The sequence below is a fragment of the Heterocephalus glaber genome, unplaced genomic scaffold (assembly GCF_053883595.1).
Source record: "Heterocephalus glaber isolate CG9 unplaced genomic scaffold, H.glaber_assembly_v1.0 deba00000676, whole genome shotgun sequence".
Lineage (NCBI taxonomy): Eukaryota > Metazoa > Chordata > Mammalia > Rodentia > Bathyergidae > Heterocephalus > Heterocephalus glaber.
Window position 1 is genome coordinate 6,986,899 of NW_028258156.1, and position 19,379 is coordinate 7,006,277.

Consider the following 19,379-nt stretch of genomic DNA (forward strand, 5'->3'; position numbering starts at 1 on the left):
ATTCCATGCTTTTAAAATTGTGTGTGTGTGTGTGTGTGTGTGTGTGTGTGTGTGTGTGTGTGGCTATGTGGCTATGTTGCCTAGGCTGAGCTTGAACTGGAGATCCTCCCACTGCGGTCTGGGATTGCAGGTGTATACCACCAGGGACACTCATGCTCTTTCTTGTGGTAAAACATTTTAAAATGAGATCATTTCTGTTTTGTTTTTTTTTCCGTGAGTAATGTAATAAACATTTTTCTTATTAAATATTCTCTCATGTTTACAATGTCTCCATGAGATTTAGTTTTATATGTTTGGTTTATTTGGTGAACCTTTTTCCTGGACCTCCAGATTCTTCCTAGTTGTCTCCATCTTCAAGTGTGTTACAGTTTACCTATGTATATAAGAAAATCCTTGAGGCAGAGGTGGCACCTGTTGTCAGAGGTTTTCATAAGACATTGCCAAATCAATAGTGAGGCAGTTCTACCAGGTGATGAGGCCAGGAGTGTGATACTGATCATTTCCCTAAATATTTGACTACTTTGAAGTATTAGCCTTTTAAGAATTGAGGTTGACTTTTTAAAGAGCTAATTCCCAACTGTATAAAATAAGGGATAGGTATAGATATAATCTAACATTGTTGAATTGAGCTTGGTTGAGTAAATTCTTCTTTGGGCATGAATTTTGTTTGTTTGGCACAGCTGGAATGACAATTTGTAGCCAGTACAGAGTGCCACCAAGTGGTAGGTTGGAGAGGCCTCACTACATTCTAAGTTATTTGAAAATGACTGATCCAAATGTGACCCCGTTTTTCAACCTGTACCAAAGAAAAAGAGGCAAAGCAGAATGAGTTACACATAAGACTTAGTTTTCTCTTCCTGTCTTCAACTGGTGTTAGCATTAGGTAGGCAGTGGAAAACTACAAATCGAATGAGGTTTTGTTTTTTGTTTGTTTTTCCTTTTTCTTTCCTTTTTTTTTTCGTTTTTTTTGGTACCAGGGATTGAACTCAGGATCTTGTGCTTGTGAGGCAGGCAGCATCACCACTGAGCTAAATCCCTGGCCCTGTTTGTTTTTTCAAACAAGGTGCTAGAAAAAAAGGGAAATTTGTAGACATGAGACTAGAGGGTTTTTGGGGGCGGGGGGGGGCGGGAACCGGAGATCGAACTCGGGTGCTTGCGCTTGCGCCGCAGGTGGCGAAACCACTGAGCTAAATCCCCGGCCCAAGACTACAGTTTTAATTAACCAAATTTGATGTATAGATTTTATTTGGATACTGATTTGAACAAACCAGTTGGTAACTTTTATTTTATTTTATTTTATTTTTTGGTACTGGGGATCGAACTCGGGTCCTTGTGCTTGCACAGCAGGCGGTGAAACCCCTGAGCTAAATCCCCGGCCCAAGTTGGTAACTTTTAAATGAGGAAAATTTGAGCGCTGACTACTCATTTTTTTTTTAGGTCAAATTAAAATACATGTATTTTGTGGTTTCATAAAACACTTACTGAAACTTAAAAGAAAGCCGAAGTAACAGCAATATATGTAAAAGTGATGATTTAATGACTAACTCTAAGCAAGACAAAGCAATAGAATTGTGCTTCTTTTGCATTGGGGACAATGAAATGTTTAGCTACAATTTCTCATACAAACATGAAACAATGTTCATACAGAATAAAATAAATACCCTTGTCACAATGAATGGGTGATGAATATACGCCAAGTTCAACCAAAGCAAAACATACACTGACAATTCTTGGAGTTATTCATATTTAAATTTAACATACTTGCTGTATTTAAAAATTCCTGTAGCTGGGGATTTAGCTCAGTGTTTCCACTGCCTGCCTCAAAAGAACAAGGTCCTGAGTTCGATCTCTGGTACCAAAAAAATTCCCATAGAAGTTCATGGTAAACTGTTTCTATTTCTAGACATTACTAAGAAGGCATATTCCATTATTAACTGTTAAAACAACTCTTAAATTTGAAATTATTACACCACATATTAAAATAACTTTATGGGCCGGGGATTTAGCTCAGTGGTTCCACCGCCTGCCTCGCAAGTGCAAGGTCCCAAGTTCGATCCCTGGTATCAAAATAAATAAATAAATAAAATAACTTTAGACAAAATGCCTTTTCCCAGAAATTAGCTGGCTTACTTAAAAATTTGAGAATTGCAGTGAGAAATAGACCTTTAAAAACACATTGATTCCATTATAACCGATGAAAAGTTAGGGCATTATTTCTGTATTCCTTACAAAATTTTCTTTACTGTAACAATTAATTTTTAAAAGTAAATATGTATTACTGGGGAAGTCAGTGTGATGGTTATTTGCCAGTTGGTTCCAATGGAGCAGAATTTAGAACTCGATTATCGACAGTAAAAGGACCCTATGCTGGTTAGCCACCCTCGGTATAGGGCATGGGCGCCTGCCAAGATCGAACCAGATGGGAGAATTTTAACAACCATTTCTTACTCATTTTTTTGTTTGTTGTTTGTTTTTCTTTTTTCCGATACTGGGGATCGAACTTGGATCCTTGAGCTTGTGCAGCAGGTGGTAAAACCACTGAGCTAAATCCCCAGCCCAAATATCTGACACCCAATTTTTTTTTTTTGGTACTGGGGATGGAACTCAGGTTCTTGCACTTGCGAGGCAGGCGGTGGAACCACTGAGCTTAATCCTTGGCCCCTGACTACTCATTTTTGATAATTGCTAACACTATGTTGTCAAAGTAATTTTGAAGATCTGCTGATATTTATAAATAAAAGTATTAAATGATAAAAATTGTGGGTGATAGTTACATTCTGGGAGGAGGAGAAGCATACAGGTATTTTCATTTATCTTGTTCTGAGATTTTTAAGTAGTTTTATGGATATTTTGTGCCTTATGAAACATTACCCATCACTACATATCAAATTCAGTATAGCACACAATTATTAAAATGACATAAAGGGAATGCAGTAGGTAAAATTCAGAATTGAGTAACAGGATTTATGGCCTGTGTCTGCCAGATAAATGGAAAGAAAACAGAGTAGGGGAATCAACTCCACCCACTTTGTGTTGGTGTGTCTCTTGAGATCTTAGACATCAAGCAATTGGGGGAATAAACATTGAGTAGATCTCTGAAAACCAGGGATCTTTACTAATCGCTTCTAGGTACAATAGTGGGGTTGTGGTTAAATTGAAATATTGTTTTTATCTTTCATAATTGTTTACTAATCTACTTTAGCATGAATTGCCATGTAAGTGGAACTTGTTGGAAGAGATGTGGGTATAGAATCAGTACGATCTAAATGATCATACTTAAGCTGATAATGGGTATATGGCTCACCTCTCTTTCTTTTCCTCTTTCCCTTTCCTTTCCCCCTCCCTCACTTCCCCCCTTCTTTCCTTCTTTCTTTCAATGTGGTATTAGGACTGAACCCAAGGATCCCTGGGCTACATTCCCTAGCCCTTTTTATTTTTGACACAAGGTCTTGCTTATTGCCCATGCTGGCCTCAAACTTACAGTCTTTTCTCAGCCTCCCAAGTAGCTGGTATGACAAGCATGCGCCACTGTGCCCAGCAATCCATCCTGGCCTTGAACTCACTATGTAGCCCAGGCTGGCCTCAAATTCATGGTGATCCTCCTACCTCAGCCTTCCAAGTGCTGGGATTACAGCGGTGGGCCATCACACTCAGCATTTACTAAAATTTTGAAGATGCTCTTTGGCATCTACACAAGCCTTTCTATTGGCTCTTTACCCTCTAATTAAACCTACTCTTTGTGACTAACTTACCGACTTTTCATCGCAACTAATAATTCCAGCACAGTGTGGATGTTATTTGTTGTGCTGAGGATTGAACCTAGGGCCTTGTGTGTGCTAGACAAGTGCTCTACCATTGAGCTGTGCTTAGCCCCACAGTAGGTGCTTTATGAAGGGTGCTGTCTGTTAGCCTGAGATCTTAACCTTTACCCCATTTTTCCCTAAGTGTGGCAGTTATTTTTTTTCCTTTTAAGCTGTAAGAAAATCACCAGAAATGTTAGTAGTTTCTTAATAGTGGAACTGTGAGCTTTGTGTTTTTCTTCCCTTTTTGTGTACTGTAACAAATTCTAACTACCAGCTGAGTGTTCATCAGGTGCCAAGTCCTATTGCAGACCCTGAATGCACGGATGAACAAGAAAGCCAATTAGTCTCCATTGTCACAAAGTATGTCCTATTCATTACTATTTTTGTGTTACAGGAGGAAGTATTTTGTTGATAGTTAAATTGAACTTTAATAACTTATTATAGTCGGTGCAATCTATTAAAATGTGAATATTTTTCTCTTTAAATTTTATTGATTTTTTTTTTTTTTTTTGACAGGGACTTGTTATGTTATAGTTCGTGCTGGCCTTGTGCTCGTATTACCCAGGCTGGTCTCAAACTCCTTTCTGCCTCAGCCTCCCAAGTGCTGGGATTACAGTGTACACTACCACTCCTGACCATGAATATTTTCTTGACTCATAAATATTGAGAATCAAACTTAAATGAAATCTAACTCTAAAAGCTCGAGTGGTAGATGATCAAAGAAGTAGGTGTTTAATTGTGCACAGCCGGCTCGAAAAGCATAGCTGAGAAGTGTGGGATTCTCAGCATGGCAAAAGTTGGTGTTTCTGCGCTGCCTGGGTTCAGTTTATGCCTTTGGTTGCCTCCTTTTCCTGTTGAGCTTTCTGGCTCCTGTACTTTCTAAGAGTGGAGCAGGGCTGGGGATTTAGCGTAGTGGTTTCACTGCCTTCTGTGCAGGCGCAAGGACCCTGGCAGAGCAAAGCTTAGGAGCCAGAGGAAAAACTGTTGGTTCATGGGTAAATGGGAAAGAGCAGTTCTGGATGTCAAAACACTTAATTGTAATGGAGATAATTCTAATGTTTCTCTAAAATGAGGCTTGAGCGATTCAGGTAATGGGAATTGGCCAACCATTTAAGGTAAATAATTATTCTGGAGTAACTTCCAATAAGTAAATGAATGTTGGATGTACATTTTGAAGAACCCTTAGACGGTCCTTGGGAAACATGGCTAATAGATTACTTTTAAAAAAAAATACTATTCGGCCAGGGATTTAGCTCAGTGTTTCTGCCGCTTGCTTCGAAAGCACAAGGACCCGAGTTCGATCCCTGGTACCAAAAAAAAAAAATACTATTCTATTTAAAGAGTTTCTTGGAAACTGTGTGAAGTGGATATTTGTTTTTATAATATGAATTATCATCTACTAATTGACTCTACATTTACATGTGTACTTTTCAGGAAATTTTTTTTTTTTTTTTTGGTACTGGGGATAGAACTCAGGTCCTTGCACTTTCGGGGAAGGTGGTGGAACCACTGAGCTAAATCCCCGGCCCAGGAAATATTTTTAGTAACATAAATACACTTCAAAAAAGTTTCAAAAAAGTTTCGTGGAGATGAATACTTACTTTCTTAACACTCTGTTGCCAGCCTTTACTGTGTCAGGTGCTTGATTAAAATAGATTATTATTTGCATGTGTGTAGCAAGTCATTCTTACTCCTTAGTTACCCAGGATAAATATTTACATAATGTAACTTTTATGATAGCTAAAGCAATGTGTAGCAGCTCTGAAATCTGTTATATTAGAAAACTTTTTATTAAATATGTTATTATTTGAATCCAGCCAATGCCTTCATACTGAGCTATAGCCCCAGGTTATTTTATTTTATTTATTTAGTATTATTTTTTGAGACAGGGTCTTGCCATGGCTGGGCTGAAATTTGCAATTCTCCTGCCTCCACCTCCCAGAGCGCTGGAATTACAGGTGTGGGCCACCATACCTGGCTTCAGTGGTATATTTTTAAGCATTCATTCATTCATGGGTTGGTTGGTTGGTTTGATGAATCCTTCAATATGTTGTCTAGGCTAGACTTTACTTCTCTTAATTGGTTCAAGTGATTTTTCCCAAGTATCTGGGACTACAGATGCTTGACACCATATTTGAGCTTTTTCTTTAAAAACCTTTTATAGAAAAATAGTACCTGCTCTGCAGTACTAATGGTTATGAGCACATGAGTTAGTTTTTTTTTTCTAAATAAAGGAAGACAGTTTATTCAAAAAAGAGGGGGGAAAAGGGAAGATAGCTACCCTGAAGAGTAGGAGGCACCGGAAAGGTAGGTACCCCATGAGTGAGGGGTTTTTGTGGGGGGCCCGAACTCAGGAACTGGCACTTGCGAGGCAGGTGCTGGAACCACTGAGCTAAATCCCCAGCCCCATGAGTGAGTTTGAAACAAATCCCAAATTAGCACTTTATCTGTAAATTCTAACTAATTGATGTTGGGAATTTTTTTCTTTTAAATTGACACTCTTCTCTTACCACCTCTTTGGTACACTGTACCCTGATGATTTGCTGTTTTTATTCTGTCATAAAAATAAAAAGTGCTCCTCCCTTTGTCCCTCCACTTTAGGATTGAGAACAGAGTAGCAGCATACCTGGATTTGGTTCATCCTTGCTTTTTTGGCGTTCTTGGCTGAATAGGCAGCAGCTGTGGCATTCTCTTGCTTTGGGGAAGGGCAAGAAACAAAGGACTAATCTGTGAATCTAGTCTAAACTGGTGTTTTGTGTCTGGAAAGAGATCGGTGTAGTTCTAATTTTGTAAAAAATTTAATGATTTTTTTTGGTACCGGGGATCGAACATGGGACCCTGCGCTTGCAAAACAGGCACCAGAACCACTAAATCCCCAGCCCTAGAAATTTAATGATTTCACCTGAGATGTCAAACTCAGTTAAGAGGGTAATTAGTATGAGGCACCTATAGTACAATCTGTCTCTTTTTCCCTGTTTTCCACACACACACACACACACGCACGCACGCACGCACGCACGCACGCGCGCTTGCCGGAGGCATTTGAGTTAAGTTGGGGATTTTTCCCCCCTAGTACTAGGGATTGCAGCCAGGACCTTCATACTGAACTACAGCCTCAGCCTTTTTAAAGTTTTTTATTTTGAGACAAGGTCTCAGTCCCTAAGTTGGCCAGGCTGGCTGGGCTTGAGGTTGTGATCCTGCTGCCAGCTGGGATTCTTAATGGCTTCTGTACTATGGACCTCTTTGACAGTCTGGAAATTGTAGAGCTCTTCTTAAATATTTTTAAATACATAAAATACATAAGATTATCCAGAAACATTTCAAAATGGTTACCAAACTTAAAACCAAAACTTAAAAAATAAAAGTTACCAAACTTAAAAAAATAGTAATATGTGCTTAACACAAGTAACAAGTTCTAGCAATATATCTAAATTTCACAGCAATGTAGATGATATTTAAAGATCCGCAGCAACTTAATGTGGCATGAAGATACCTGATTTATACTGATGTCAAAATTACAAGTAGTATTTTATGGTTTATTGCCTCCACTCAAAGTTGAAGAGAGCATTAAATTTCAGTCAGAAGACAGTGAAAATATGTGATTCTCACCCCTTTTCTCAATTCTGAGTTCTCTGAATTCAATTCATGGCCCCCTTGACTGTGATCTCAGAGTAAAAACATCTGGACTAAAGGAGACTTTCTTTGTGTCTTGGGAGGCTTAAATTTGAGGAAAAAGAGTTTGAACTCTGAATATAGTTATCAGATGAAATGTTTTTCAAACAGTTTATGTGCCAGTTTTAGTGACTTTCAAAGTATGTCATAACAATTCAACAATGCCAGATCTCCAAATGGTCCCAATATGCATCCTGCGATTAACTTTTTCTTTTTTTCCTTCTTAGACTCTATTTTCTTTTTATAAATTGTATAGTTATTATAAAATTAATATTTTTAAGTTTCTAAACTTCCTCATTGGCTATTAAGATCTTGTATTTTGTATGTTTTTGTTCTTTAAAAATATTTTTAAATTCTTCCACAGGATTCGGAAACTTCAGATACGAAATATCCCACCACACTTACAGTGGGAGGTAAGAATTTTTTTATAAGCCTATTACTAATTTTCTAAGGAGTTTTTGCCTTCTCGCCAGTCTTGGGTGTGGTAGAACACAAAATCTTCTGGCCCGTGTCTTGATGTAAATTTTCTTTGTAAGCATATGGAATATTTTTAAAACTCTGCTCTGTGAAATATTTAAAAAAAAAAAGTTAGAGTTTTGTGTAACTAGATTATCTTCCTCATGCAGTTCCATCCAGACAGGATCTTGTTGATACGAGTTTTTCTAGTGGGTTTGCCAATTACTGTACATTTAAATATGAAATTCTGTATTTGGCAGCTTTTAAAGAGATAAATACCAGCTACTAATGTTTTATTTTTTCACATCGTGTTTTATTCTTTGAAGAATGTCTTTAAAACATCACATTAAGACAAAGTTTAAAATATTTTATGAGGATAAGTTATAACTCTCATAATGATTGTTCACTCTGATGACTCTTGATCTTCAAGCGTATGATGGCACTAGTTGGCAGTAGCACCAGGTTTTCCAAGGAGCCAGGCATTGCTTGTCTCTGGTCTGCATAGACTTCCCATTAGCTGCCTTCTGCTATTGTTGCATGATCTGGAAGTTCCTCTGCTTTCTCTGAGAGGCAGTCAAACTATCCTCTTTTCTTTTTCTCTTGCTCTTTTCCTGGGTTTTCTTCATATTTTTCTGGTGGACAAGTTCTTGTTGATATCCATGGGCCACTCCGAGCACCCTGCAGGCCTAGAAGAGAAACTCAGAAAAGCAAAGGCTCCCTCATCCACGGAGCCAGTGCCACCCCTGGAGCTGAAATTGGTGGGGCAACACCTCTGCTCCCACTATGTTTTATTTAAAAGTGTTATTCTGCTTCCTTTTGTTCAGGTGGTGGCACTATAATGATTATGCATAAATACAAACTGTGTAGCACAATTGTATAGCTGGTGTCAGCAGTTTCTAAGGCATAATAATGATGTCTCCAGGAGCATTGGAGACACCAGTAGTTGAAGAGTCCTGAGAAACTTGACTCTTCTTGATGGAACTTGAAAATTCTTAAAACTCAAAAAAGTTGTGCAGGATAACTGCTCCGCTTTATGCATTTCTAATATAAAATCAAGAGTAGTCCTATGTTTCAGATTAGTCTTCTAAAGTGACATTGAATGAGTCACTAAACCAGGATCCTAAGCAAAATGCAAAATATGGTTAAAAGGTTTCTCTGGTGGTGAGTTGAAGGATGCTGGTCTGAATTTTGATTCCCCATGGTTCCCCAGTTGTAAACATTTGTGCTCAGAATATTTTATAAACACAGTGTCTTCTTCAGAGGAATATTATTACATTTAATGTTTGCAAGAAGTTGGTTCTTTGGTATACACAAAATACTTTTCAAGTTATAATATATTAAAAATATATGTTGTAGATGAAAACAGTGATTCAATATTAAGCTCCATAGTAGGGGTTTTTTTGTTTTGGTACCAGGGATCGAACTCGGGACCTTGCACTTGTGAGGCTGGCAGCGGAACCACTGAGCTAAATCCCCGGCCCCATAGTGTTTTCTTTTGCGGGGGTTAACTACGCAGTGAACCCAGGACCTTTACACCGAGCTGCATCCCAGCCTTTTAAAAACTATTTTGAGTCAGGGTCTTACTAAGTTAGTAAGTTGCCCAGGCTAGAATTGAACTTGGGGTTGTCCTGCCTCAGCTTCCCAGAGTGCTGAAATTACAGGTATGCATTACCATCCCCAGCTAGAGATTTCTCTTTTTTTTTTTTTTAGAGATTTCTTTTAGTTCATTCGTAATACCAATTTAAATTCAGATTGTTGCAGCTTCTCGAGCTTTTAGTTTATTGCATTTTTTCCTCATTCTGGCTAAAGTCTAACCTAAAAAACAAAGTTCTATTTATGTATCTGATTTTTTTTTCTTAACTTTTATAATTCATTTTACCCTTCCCATAGTCTGTTGAGGGAGCACAAGTTGGTGACACCTTTATTTTCTTGTGGTCAAACATAGGCACACAAGATTAAAATAATTATTTACATGGGAGAAGCTTAGAACTAGACTTCAGAACTCCTCACCAGTGACCCTTTTAAAATATTATTGATTGATATATTGATGCACAAAAACAAATTTACTGAGAGCTTGTTAGGAGTAAGAGGAGCTCTTTGGTGTTGTGTTGAAGACTTGAATGAGCACCATCTATTATTTCACTTTGGAGAAGGGTCACTTTGTGTACCCTGGGTATGCTGGCTGTCTTATGCCAATGTCTTAAGGTAGACCGTGATAAGTGAGCACTTCGCAGTGATGAGTTAGCACTGTTACAATGGGAGGATTAGGCTTTGAACTTGTGATTAATATGAGGATCACTGATAGTGAAACAAGGAGACTTTCTGTACCTCCTTTTGAGGCAGTAGGAAAGATCGGGTCACAGACTAAATATTTTTACCTGAAAACAGAGTTTGGCAGGACTGTTTCAGTCTAACTTTGAGTTTATAAGAAATATGGATGGGGGGACAAAGTGAAATGCCATGGAGAAACAATCAGTTAAGTCTTGAATATGGGACAGATATATACTGTTTTGCTAGACATGCAGCGGCATGAAAAAGAGTGAACTTACAAAATAACTTATCAACATAAAAAGCAAGCGCATGTCTCTAGTGAGTTATTTGTGAACAGTGTGGATAGCATGGAGTACAGTACCAAGGGGGAGTCTTATAGTTTTATTGTGCAGGGAGCATGTCAGCCTTTGGGGCCAGATGTGGAAATGTTTCCTAGCTCCTCTGTTTTCTAGATGGGTGGTCTAGTTACATGATCTGTGAATAGGATTTTAAAAATCTCTGAGCCTCTTTCCTCATTTGCGTCATGGAGATGATGATAGAGGTACTTCACTGGGTTCCTTTGAGCATTAAATAGGATTATGCGTGCTGTGGCCATTAAAACAGTGCTTGGTGCATGTAAGTACGCAGTGTGTTTTATCTCCCTGTGATAGGACAAGTCATTTGCCTCTCAGCCATACAGTTCCTGTGCTTGTCATAGTCAGATCCAGCCAGGAGCACAGAAAACATAGTAGGGACTCACAGGGGATTTTATGGGAGAATCACATAGGTGCCAGAAGTCTGAAAGAGCAAGAAGCGATTGAGAGGTAGTGACTTTGGCAAGAGGTGATGCCTGGGGGTGGGAGTTTGGGAATCTTGTTCTGAGAGGCCCAGAGCAGCTAGAGGCTGAAACCAACCACCGCCATGGTGATGCTGATAGGAGCCGCTGATGTGGGGGAAAGAGCATGTCCTGTCTTCCTCTGCTCCTGCCTCCCAGTCTCCCCCAGGGCCTTCTGATGTCAAAAATATGTGGGCATCAGCCAGGAAAGGAGCCAGAGAGCACAGAGTCCCAGCCTCAGCTTCACAAACTGAAAAGTGAACTTGAGCCTGAGAGCTTACTACCTAGCCAGTTTTCACCTAGAAATGGAAAATAGTCCCCCTCCCTGTTCTGCCATTTTCTGTGAGGTCAATGAAGAGGATCACAGAATCTGGGACCACGGTAGAAATACAGTACTGTGAGGTCACAGTGCTGTGTGACATTTGTAAAGTCTATAACAGGTCCGTTGGGTTATGCCGATGTTACATCTTTTTTTTTTTTTTTTTGGTACCGGGGATCGAACTCGGGTCCTTGCACTAGCGCAGCAAGCCGCGAAACCACTGAGCTAAATCCCCGGCCCATACATCTTTTGTTTATTGTTTGTTATCTTTATACTGACTGCTGAGAAAGAGAGGTAAGATACCTTGATACTGTGTGTCAAGCAGGGGTTATTTGGCTTCTAACCATTTAGTTCTGGATGACGATAACGCACTGATGGGCACTGGATTGGCTAAATGTTTCACTACTTAAGTGTTTATGGCAGATAAAGATACAAGGAACTAACTTTTGGAAGCACTCAGTGCTGGAGAATTAGGGAGGTTTATTTTTCCCCAAATAAGTGAAATATAGATGGAAAAATAAGAGAAGAGGGTTTCTTCGCTCTTCCCTTCCATGCTTGAGGGACTGGAAGGGAAGCTGTGGTATGAGCGGACCTGGAAGGGCTGGTCCCCACAGAAACAGTCCAGACACCACAGCTCCAGACCCTCAGATGCTCTGGGGAGGTGTCTCTGCGGTGAGGACACCCTGGGGAACTCCTCCTGGAGTGGACAGTGTGATCCAGGATGGTGATAAAGCTCTGGCAGAGCACTTGACTTTTAAGCACTTTTGATCCTTTTTCTTTCATGGCAGTTTCCCAAGTAGGTCTTCTTTCCTAAGGAGAATTAAAGGAATATCTTTCTGTAAAAACCAAATTGCCAAGATCTTAGGAAAGAACTTCCCAAAGGGAGAAATTTTGTCTAACCTTTATCAAAAGAATCAAAATTCCTGCCAGGTGTGGTATTGCACAGCTGTAATCCCAGCACTGTGGAGACTGAGGCAGAAGAATCACTGAAAGTTTGAGGCCTGCCCGAATTACACAACAAGACCTTGTCTCAAAAAAATAAAATAAAAAATAAAAAATAAATCAAAATTCCTAGTAAGTACTTTCAAAAACTGGGTGTTTAGTAGCTGATTTTCTTCTTCCTGATGGGCTGACTTTGAGTACCTGGCCAGTAAATAGATGAATGAACCTAGCATTTATATGCGGGGCACCACGTTATCCTATTTTAATCTTTTTTTTTTTTTTTTTTTTTGGTACCAGGGATCGAACTCGGGACCTTTCACTTTCGAGGCAGGCGCCAGAACCACTGAGCTAAATCCCCAGCCCCACTAAATCCCCGGCCCCCTATTTTAATCTTAACACTCCCATGACCTCACTTTATGATGAGACAACTGAGGTTTGGAGAGGTAAAGTTACTTGTCCATGGTTATGCCTTTTTTTTTCCTTTTCTTTTTTTTGAACAAGGTCTTGCTGTCTCACTATATAGGGTAGGCTGGCTTTGAACTCACTGTGTAGTCCAGGCCAGCCTCAAACTCACGGTGATCCTCTCTTTCCTCTGCCTCCCAAGTGCTGGGATTATAGACATATGCTGTCAGGTCCAGACAGTTTCTGCTCGTACTTACTCTAACAGAAAACTTCCCCCCAAACATTGGTTTCTTTCTTGAATTTACCACTTGGTTTCAACATGCCCCTGAGAGTTTGACAGGGAACCTGACAGAAACCCATCTCCTCCAAAGGTCTAGGGGAAAATGTGGTTTGGAGTGATGAATGAACATAGATTAGTTGGGGAAGTTATCAGTGAACTCCTGGGTTTAGAGAACTGTAGGGCTTATACATGGCTGCTTGCGGATGGGCCTGACCTTGCATCATTGAAAATGATCTGCTGACTGGTATGCAAGGGGATTCCATTTTCCCCTCCACACGTATGTGACTGGTGTGAGACAGATATGCTGGTCCCACCCCCTACCTCCAGGAGTTTACCATGCCCCTGTATTCTGATTTCTGCACTTTTGTTCTTTTTTTTTTTTCTTAAATTCTTTTATTGGTACATTTTAGGTATACAATACATTTACATTTATCATTGGGTTATTATACCTGTACATGATGTATCTTGGTTCTTATTTTTTCCCCATTACCTGTGCACCCTTCACCCCTAAACCCTTCCCTATTTACATACTTCACTTCCATTTTTTTTTCTTTTCTCATAATTTTTCCTTTCCATTCTTTCCTTTTCCCTTCCCCTCCCACCACCCCTAGTCCTTTGGACCTTTTCCAATTTCAAAGTATCATTTATTAATTTTTAATCCTTTTAGTCCTTGGCCAGGGATTTAGCTCAGTGGTTTTGCCACCTGCTGCGCAAGCGCAAGGACCCGAGTTCGATCCCTGGTACCAAAAAAAGGAAATAAATCCTTTTAGTCCTTATTTACACTCTCAGTTTCTCACACCAGAGAAACTATTTGGTATTTACACATGTGTGTCTTATTTATTTCACTTGAGTATGACCTCAATATGTATCCATTTAGCTATAAATGACTCTAGTTTCTCATTCTTTATGGCTGAGTAGTACTCCATTTTATTAAAAAACCACATCTTCTTTATCCAGTTTCCAGTTGATGGGTACTTGGGCTGTTTCCAAGCTTTAGCTATTACAAACTGTGCTGCAATGAACATGGGTACATATATATCACTGTGGTATGATTCTTTTAATTCTTTTGGGAAAATACCCAGCAGGGGAATAGCTGGGTCAAATGGGACCTCTAGTCCTAGTTCTTTGAGGTATCTCCACACTGACTTCCATAGTGGTTGCACCAGTCTGCACTCCCACCAACAATGGAGAAGGGTTCCTTTCTCTCCACACCCCCACCAGCATTTGTTATTTGTTGATTTCTTGATAGCAGCCATTCTTTCTGGGGTGAGGTGGAATCTCAGTGTTGTTTTCATCTGCATCTCTCGAATGACCAGTGATGTTGAACATTTTTTCATATGTTTATTTGCTGCTTTTACTTCTTTGTCTGAGAAATGTCTTTTCATTTCAGATGCCCATTTTTGAATTGGGTCTTTGAAGTTGGGGGGGTCTGATTTTTTTCAGTTCTTTATATATTCTAGATAGTAGCCCTTTGTCTGGGTTACAGCTGCTAAAAATTTTTTCCCACATTGTAGGTTGTCTGTTACCTGCACTTTTGTTCTATGTTTCCAACCTTTGTTTAGATGATCATCTTAAAGATTTTCATGCTCTCTATTTAAGTCTTATGAAAACTATCAAACATAAACATAAGGAGGCCAATATAATGAAACCTAGTTTTAATCATTGTGAATACATAGAGTCAGCTGATCTTGTTTCATTTATACATCTACCTTTTTTTTTTTTTTTTTTTGGTACCAGGGATCGAACTCGGGACCTTGCACTTGTGAGGCAGGTGGCAGAACCACTGAGCTAAATCCCCGGCTCTATACATCTACCATTTTCCCTCTTTTCTAGATTATTTAGAAGCAAGTCTTAGGCCTTATCTCAGTTCATCATTAAATACTAAAGTACATGTCTCTGAAAGTTAACTGTCACTAGAGCTTACTTAGCTAGGGCTGCTGTAACAAAATAGCCTAAACTGTGCAGTCTAAACACAGAAACTTACTGACTAGCAGTTCAGGAGGCTGGAAGTCCTAGATGCTAAGGTGTTGGCAGGTTTGCTGCTGCTTGAGGACCAAGAGAGAAGAAAGAGTTGTTCTGTGGTACTGAGAATTAACTCAGGGATTTCATGCTGACCTTCGTCCCTATCCCTTTAAAAAAAATTTAAAATACAGTATTACAGTACTCATTCATTCATTTACTTGTGGTGCTGGGGAATGAGTCCAGGGCTTTCACACTGAACTACATCTCTGGCCCTTTATTAATTTAAAAAAAAAACAAAATTTTTTTTTGGTACCAGGGATCAAACTCAGGACCTTGCTCTTGCAAGGCAGGTGTGGTGCTGCTGAGCTAAATCCCCAGCCCTAAATTTTTAAATTTTGGTACAGGGTCTCAGTAAATTGCCTAGGCTGGGCTCGAGCTAGTGGTTCTTCTGCTTCATCTTCCCAGAGTTCTGGGGTTAAGGCATGCGCCACCATGCCTGCCAGGAAGGAGTTGTTTAAAGCCTCTCCCGGCTTTCTGGGAGTTGGTGGCTTGTGGCAGCATGATTCCAGTTGTCATGTGGTATTTTTCAGTGTGTGCCATGTCTGTCTCCAAACCTCTTCATTGTATAAGGACACCAGGTATAGTGGATTAGAGTTCATTCTAATGACCTTATTTTATTTTATTTTATTTTAATTTTTTCGCCCTGGGGATCGAACTTGGGACCTTGTGCTTGTGAGGCAGGTGGCAGCACCACTGAGCTAAATCCCCGGCCCTAATGACCTTGTTTTAATTTAAAGACTCATCAAATAAGATTACATTCCTTTGTACTGGGAATTAAGACTTCATCATGTAAATTAGGGGGCATAATTTAACTCATAAAAGTTTTCTTAAAAATTCACATTATAAACTAATAGTAGACCCCACAATAGTGATCTTTTCTGTGGTTAATCTGTTCCAGGCCCCCTCAGCAATAGGGTCCCTTTCCTCCTGGTGCTTTTCTTCTCCCCCAGTATGTTTATTGAGGTTGTTTTATGCTATAGACTGTTCTGTGTTCTTATTTTCTGATACCTATGTGTGGTCACTTAACGTGTTTCTCTGACCCTTGTGGGACTTGGATTAGACACAAGTTCACTTTTATTTGGATAAGACATGGTATGTATTCTTTGGCACATAGGGTCTGTCTCTGTGCTCTTAATTGCCACTGATCATTGTTTAGATTCAATATCATATGATTGCAGGATGGTGGTAGTAGTCTAGCGCTACCATTTCTTCATATTGTTAGAATGCTTTTGTAAAGAATTGTTCTCACCTCGCAAGCGCAAGGACCCAAGTTCGATCCCCAGTACCAAAAAACAAAAAACAGTGTAAAAAAAAGAGTTGTTCTCTACAGTTGTTTGTAGTTATATTGTCAGTTGTTCTCTATAGTTACTTGATTATCTCAATATAAATAGTTTATATTTAAAAGTGGTGGAACCAATGCTTGGTCACGTCACACCCCACCCCATTTATTTAGTACATTTTATAAATATGGATGTCTTGGTACCCTACGAGGATGATCAGTGAGTTTTCGAATGTCTAGTTACAAGCTCATAAGTTTTCCATATTTGGGTTTCATTACTTGGGTCATTCTTGTGTATGCTTTCAATGTGTGTTATGATGTGTGTCTAGATGTACCCCCAAAGCCTCATGTGGTCATAGGTGGGGCTTTTTTATGGGTGGCTGGATTTAGTGTGTGTGAGGTTGATTCATGGTGCAATGCTAGGTTCAAGGGCACTAGGATTAAGGGTATAAATGCTACCTGCCCTGAGTAGTCTGGATAAGATAAAAGGGGCAGAAAGACATGGATAAGGTCCCTTGCATGTTTTGTTACCTCCTATCTGCTGCCATGAACTGTTTCTCTTCTGCAAGCCCCTTCTGCCATGTGCCATTCTGCCTTGGAGCCAGCCAACTACGGACCGAAATCTCTACAAACTCAGCTAAATAAACCTTTCCTCCTTTAACTTTGGGTGTTGGGTATTTTGTCTCTGCAACAAGAAAAGTAACTAAGACGGTGTGGGTGTCACTCAGCTCATTTTTGAAAGAATAATTGGTAGGATAGCAAATTGAATTATAACCAATAATCTTACCTAGGAGGGCAACAGGTAGTTTAGAAGAGTTGTTCATAAACCAAGTAGATTACCAAATAGCACGAGTTGAAAAATGAGGCAAAAAGAAATGAATTGTGGTGGATGAGACTGAAGTTAGGAATGAGGTTAAAAGTCTCACAGTGCTCAACACAGTGCTTTGGATTCCTTCTCCCCATTTCTTTCCATTACTGTACTCTTTCTCTCCATTTTTTTTTAAACACAGAAGTGTATTTATACAAAATTACTAATCCATGGTTGAGTTTTTATTTTGTGTGTGTTACTGGAGATTGAACCAAGGGTCGTCACACTGAGCTATATCTCACTGTGAAGCCTTTCTTAAATTTTGAGACAGGGTTTGGCTAAGTCACTAAGTTTCCCAGGCTGATCTGGAACTTGTGATTCTCCTGCCCTAGCCTCCCAGAGATCTGAGTTTTACAGGCTTGTGCTACCACCCCTGATAAATACTTATAAAGGTAGTTAAGCAGAGAGCACTTGAACTGAATCAAATGTGAACTTGGGTTTACTTAATAACACAGTATAAAGAATAGAAGATCAAACTAAATAGATTTAAATCTTGATGAAAATCAAAATGAGATTTGAGAATTAGCTATAGTTTATGGGACATCTGTGCATCTAGCTCTTTTTAAAAACAGTGATGATCTATTGGAGAAAAATGTGATATTTCAAAATGTTGAGAGGCAATTTATTCACATAAAACCATTTCAGAACAAATGTAACAAGACAGGCTTAGGAGAGCTCAAGGCAAAGCACTGACCTGTGGTGATAGTGATCTTGTAGGTAACTTTCTGTTTTGGTGCTGGGGCTAGACCAAGGCCTCGTCAATCACAGGCTGTGCCCTGAGCTACAACCCCAGCCCTGGTGACTTTGTTTTGTACCTTATGCCAAGAATTCTACATTCTCACCACCTGAGGTCCTTTTGTTTCCTTATAAAGGGAACTTAAATACTCTTAGTAGAAGCTAAAAGTAAATATGACACTTGATAGGGAACCAAAATATGGATGAATTACTGAACTGAAGGAGAAAAGAGGGAAATAGATCTCATTAAAAAAAATTATTCAAGATTCATTATCAGGAGCCAGGGATTTAGCTCAGTGGTTCTGCCGCCTGCCTCAAAAGCGCAAGGACCCGAGTTTGATCCCTGAACCAAAAAAAAAAGAAGATTCATGATCAGGAACATTTAGTCTGTTAGTTACAAATAAACTACAAATAAACTACATGGAACCTGTCTCAGCTTCCTTCAAGATGAATGAATCTGAAAATCTAATGGAGGTGGCGCACCACTAGATAAATGGTGTTCCTAGAAGAGACTTCAGGACAGGCAGATCAGCAGGCGGCAGACTTGGGGCAGCCCTGAGGGATGATATTTGTCTCACTGGCTCTACTCATGACTGTTTTGTTTTTGATTGCTTTCTGCCCACTCTCTTGTTATAATAAAATATAGAACTAGATTGTATGAAATGAACATACATTAAACTCATCTGGTTTTTCGGTTTACATGTGTTTTGTTTGTTTGTTTTGTTTGGTACTAGGGATTGAACTCTGGTCCTTGTGCTTGCAAGGTAGGCGGCAGAACCACTGAGCTAAATCCCCAGCCCCGGTTTACAGTTTTAACATACATATTTGTAAAAAACCAGTCAGGATATAGGCCAGTTCCATGACACCCAAAACACCCCTCACGCTATCCTATTCTAGTCCTGTTCATCCCCTCCCCTATATCCCTAATCCCTGGCACCCTCTGGTCTCTTGTGTTTATATTTAGCTTTGTAAGAAGTCTCCAAAATGCTGGGATTGATTACAGGTATGCACCACCATGCCTGGCTTAAATCTTTGTCAATTTTGCCAGAGATTTATCCATTTTTTTCACCTCCCTCCAAAAAAAAAAATCCTGCAGCATTTGATTTCATCAATTTTTTTTTTCTTTTTTGGTACCAGGGATCAAACTCAAATATTTTTTTCTTTTAGGAAGTATATACTTTTAGTTTTCACGTGATATTTGTGCTATTTTTCTGTTAGTGAATATATCTTGCACGTTTATAGGGTTTTTTTGTTTTGTTTTTTGTTGTTTTTGCAGTACTGAATTCTGAAGCTGGGTGTCATAGAACAAACCTCTAATCCCAGCACTTGGGAGGCTGAGGCAGGAGGATCACAAGTTTGAGGTCAATATAGGCTGCAAAATGAGACCTAGACTCCTAAAAAAAAATCTGTTATTATTATTATTAATTTGTTTTTACTGTATCTGTGTTTTAAGATAGACAAAATCTGTCTTGGTGAATGCCTCATGTTACTGAGTGATGCTCAACATTTGTAGTCA

The 19,379-nt window shown here is 39.3% G+C and overlaps 1 protein-coding gene across 2 annotated transcripts in view; it reads left to right on the plus strand.

Moving 5' to 3' along the window:
- The window catches only part of Igf2bp3 (insulin like growth factor 2 mRNA binding protein 3), a 147,888-nt gene that overhangs the window by 50,404 nt on the left and 78,105 nt on the right, over positions 1-19,379 (plus strand). For both annotated transcript variants that reach the window (XM_004839557.4, XM_021254126.2), the window contains exon 3: positions 7,840-7,888. In XM_004839557.4, coding sequence (XP_004839614.1) covers positions 7,840-7,888 — 49 coding nt within the window. The remainder of the gene's footprint in view (positions 1-7,839; positions 7,889-19,379) is intronic.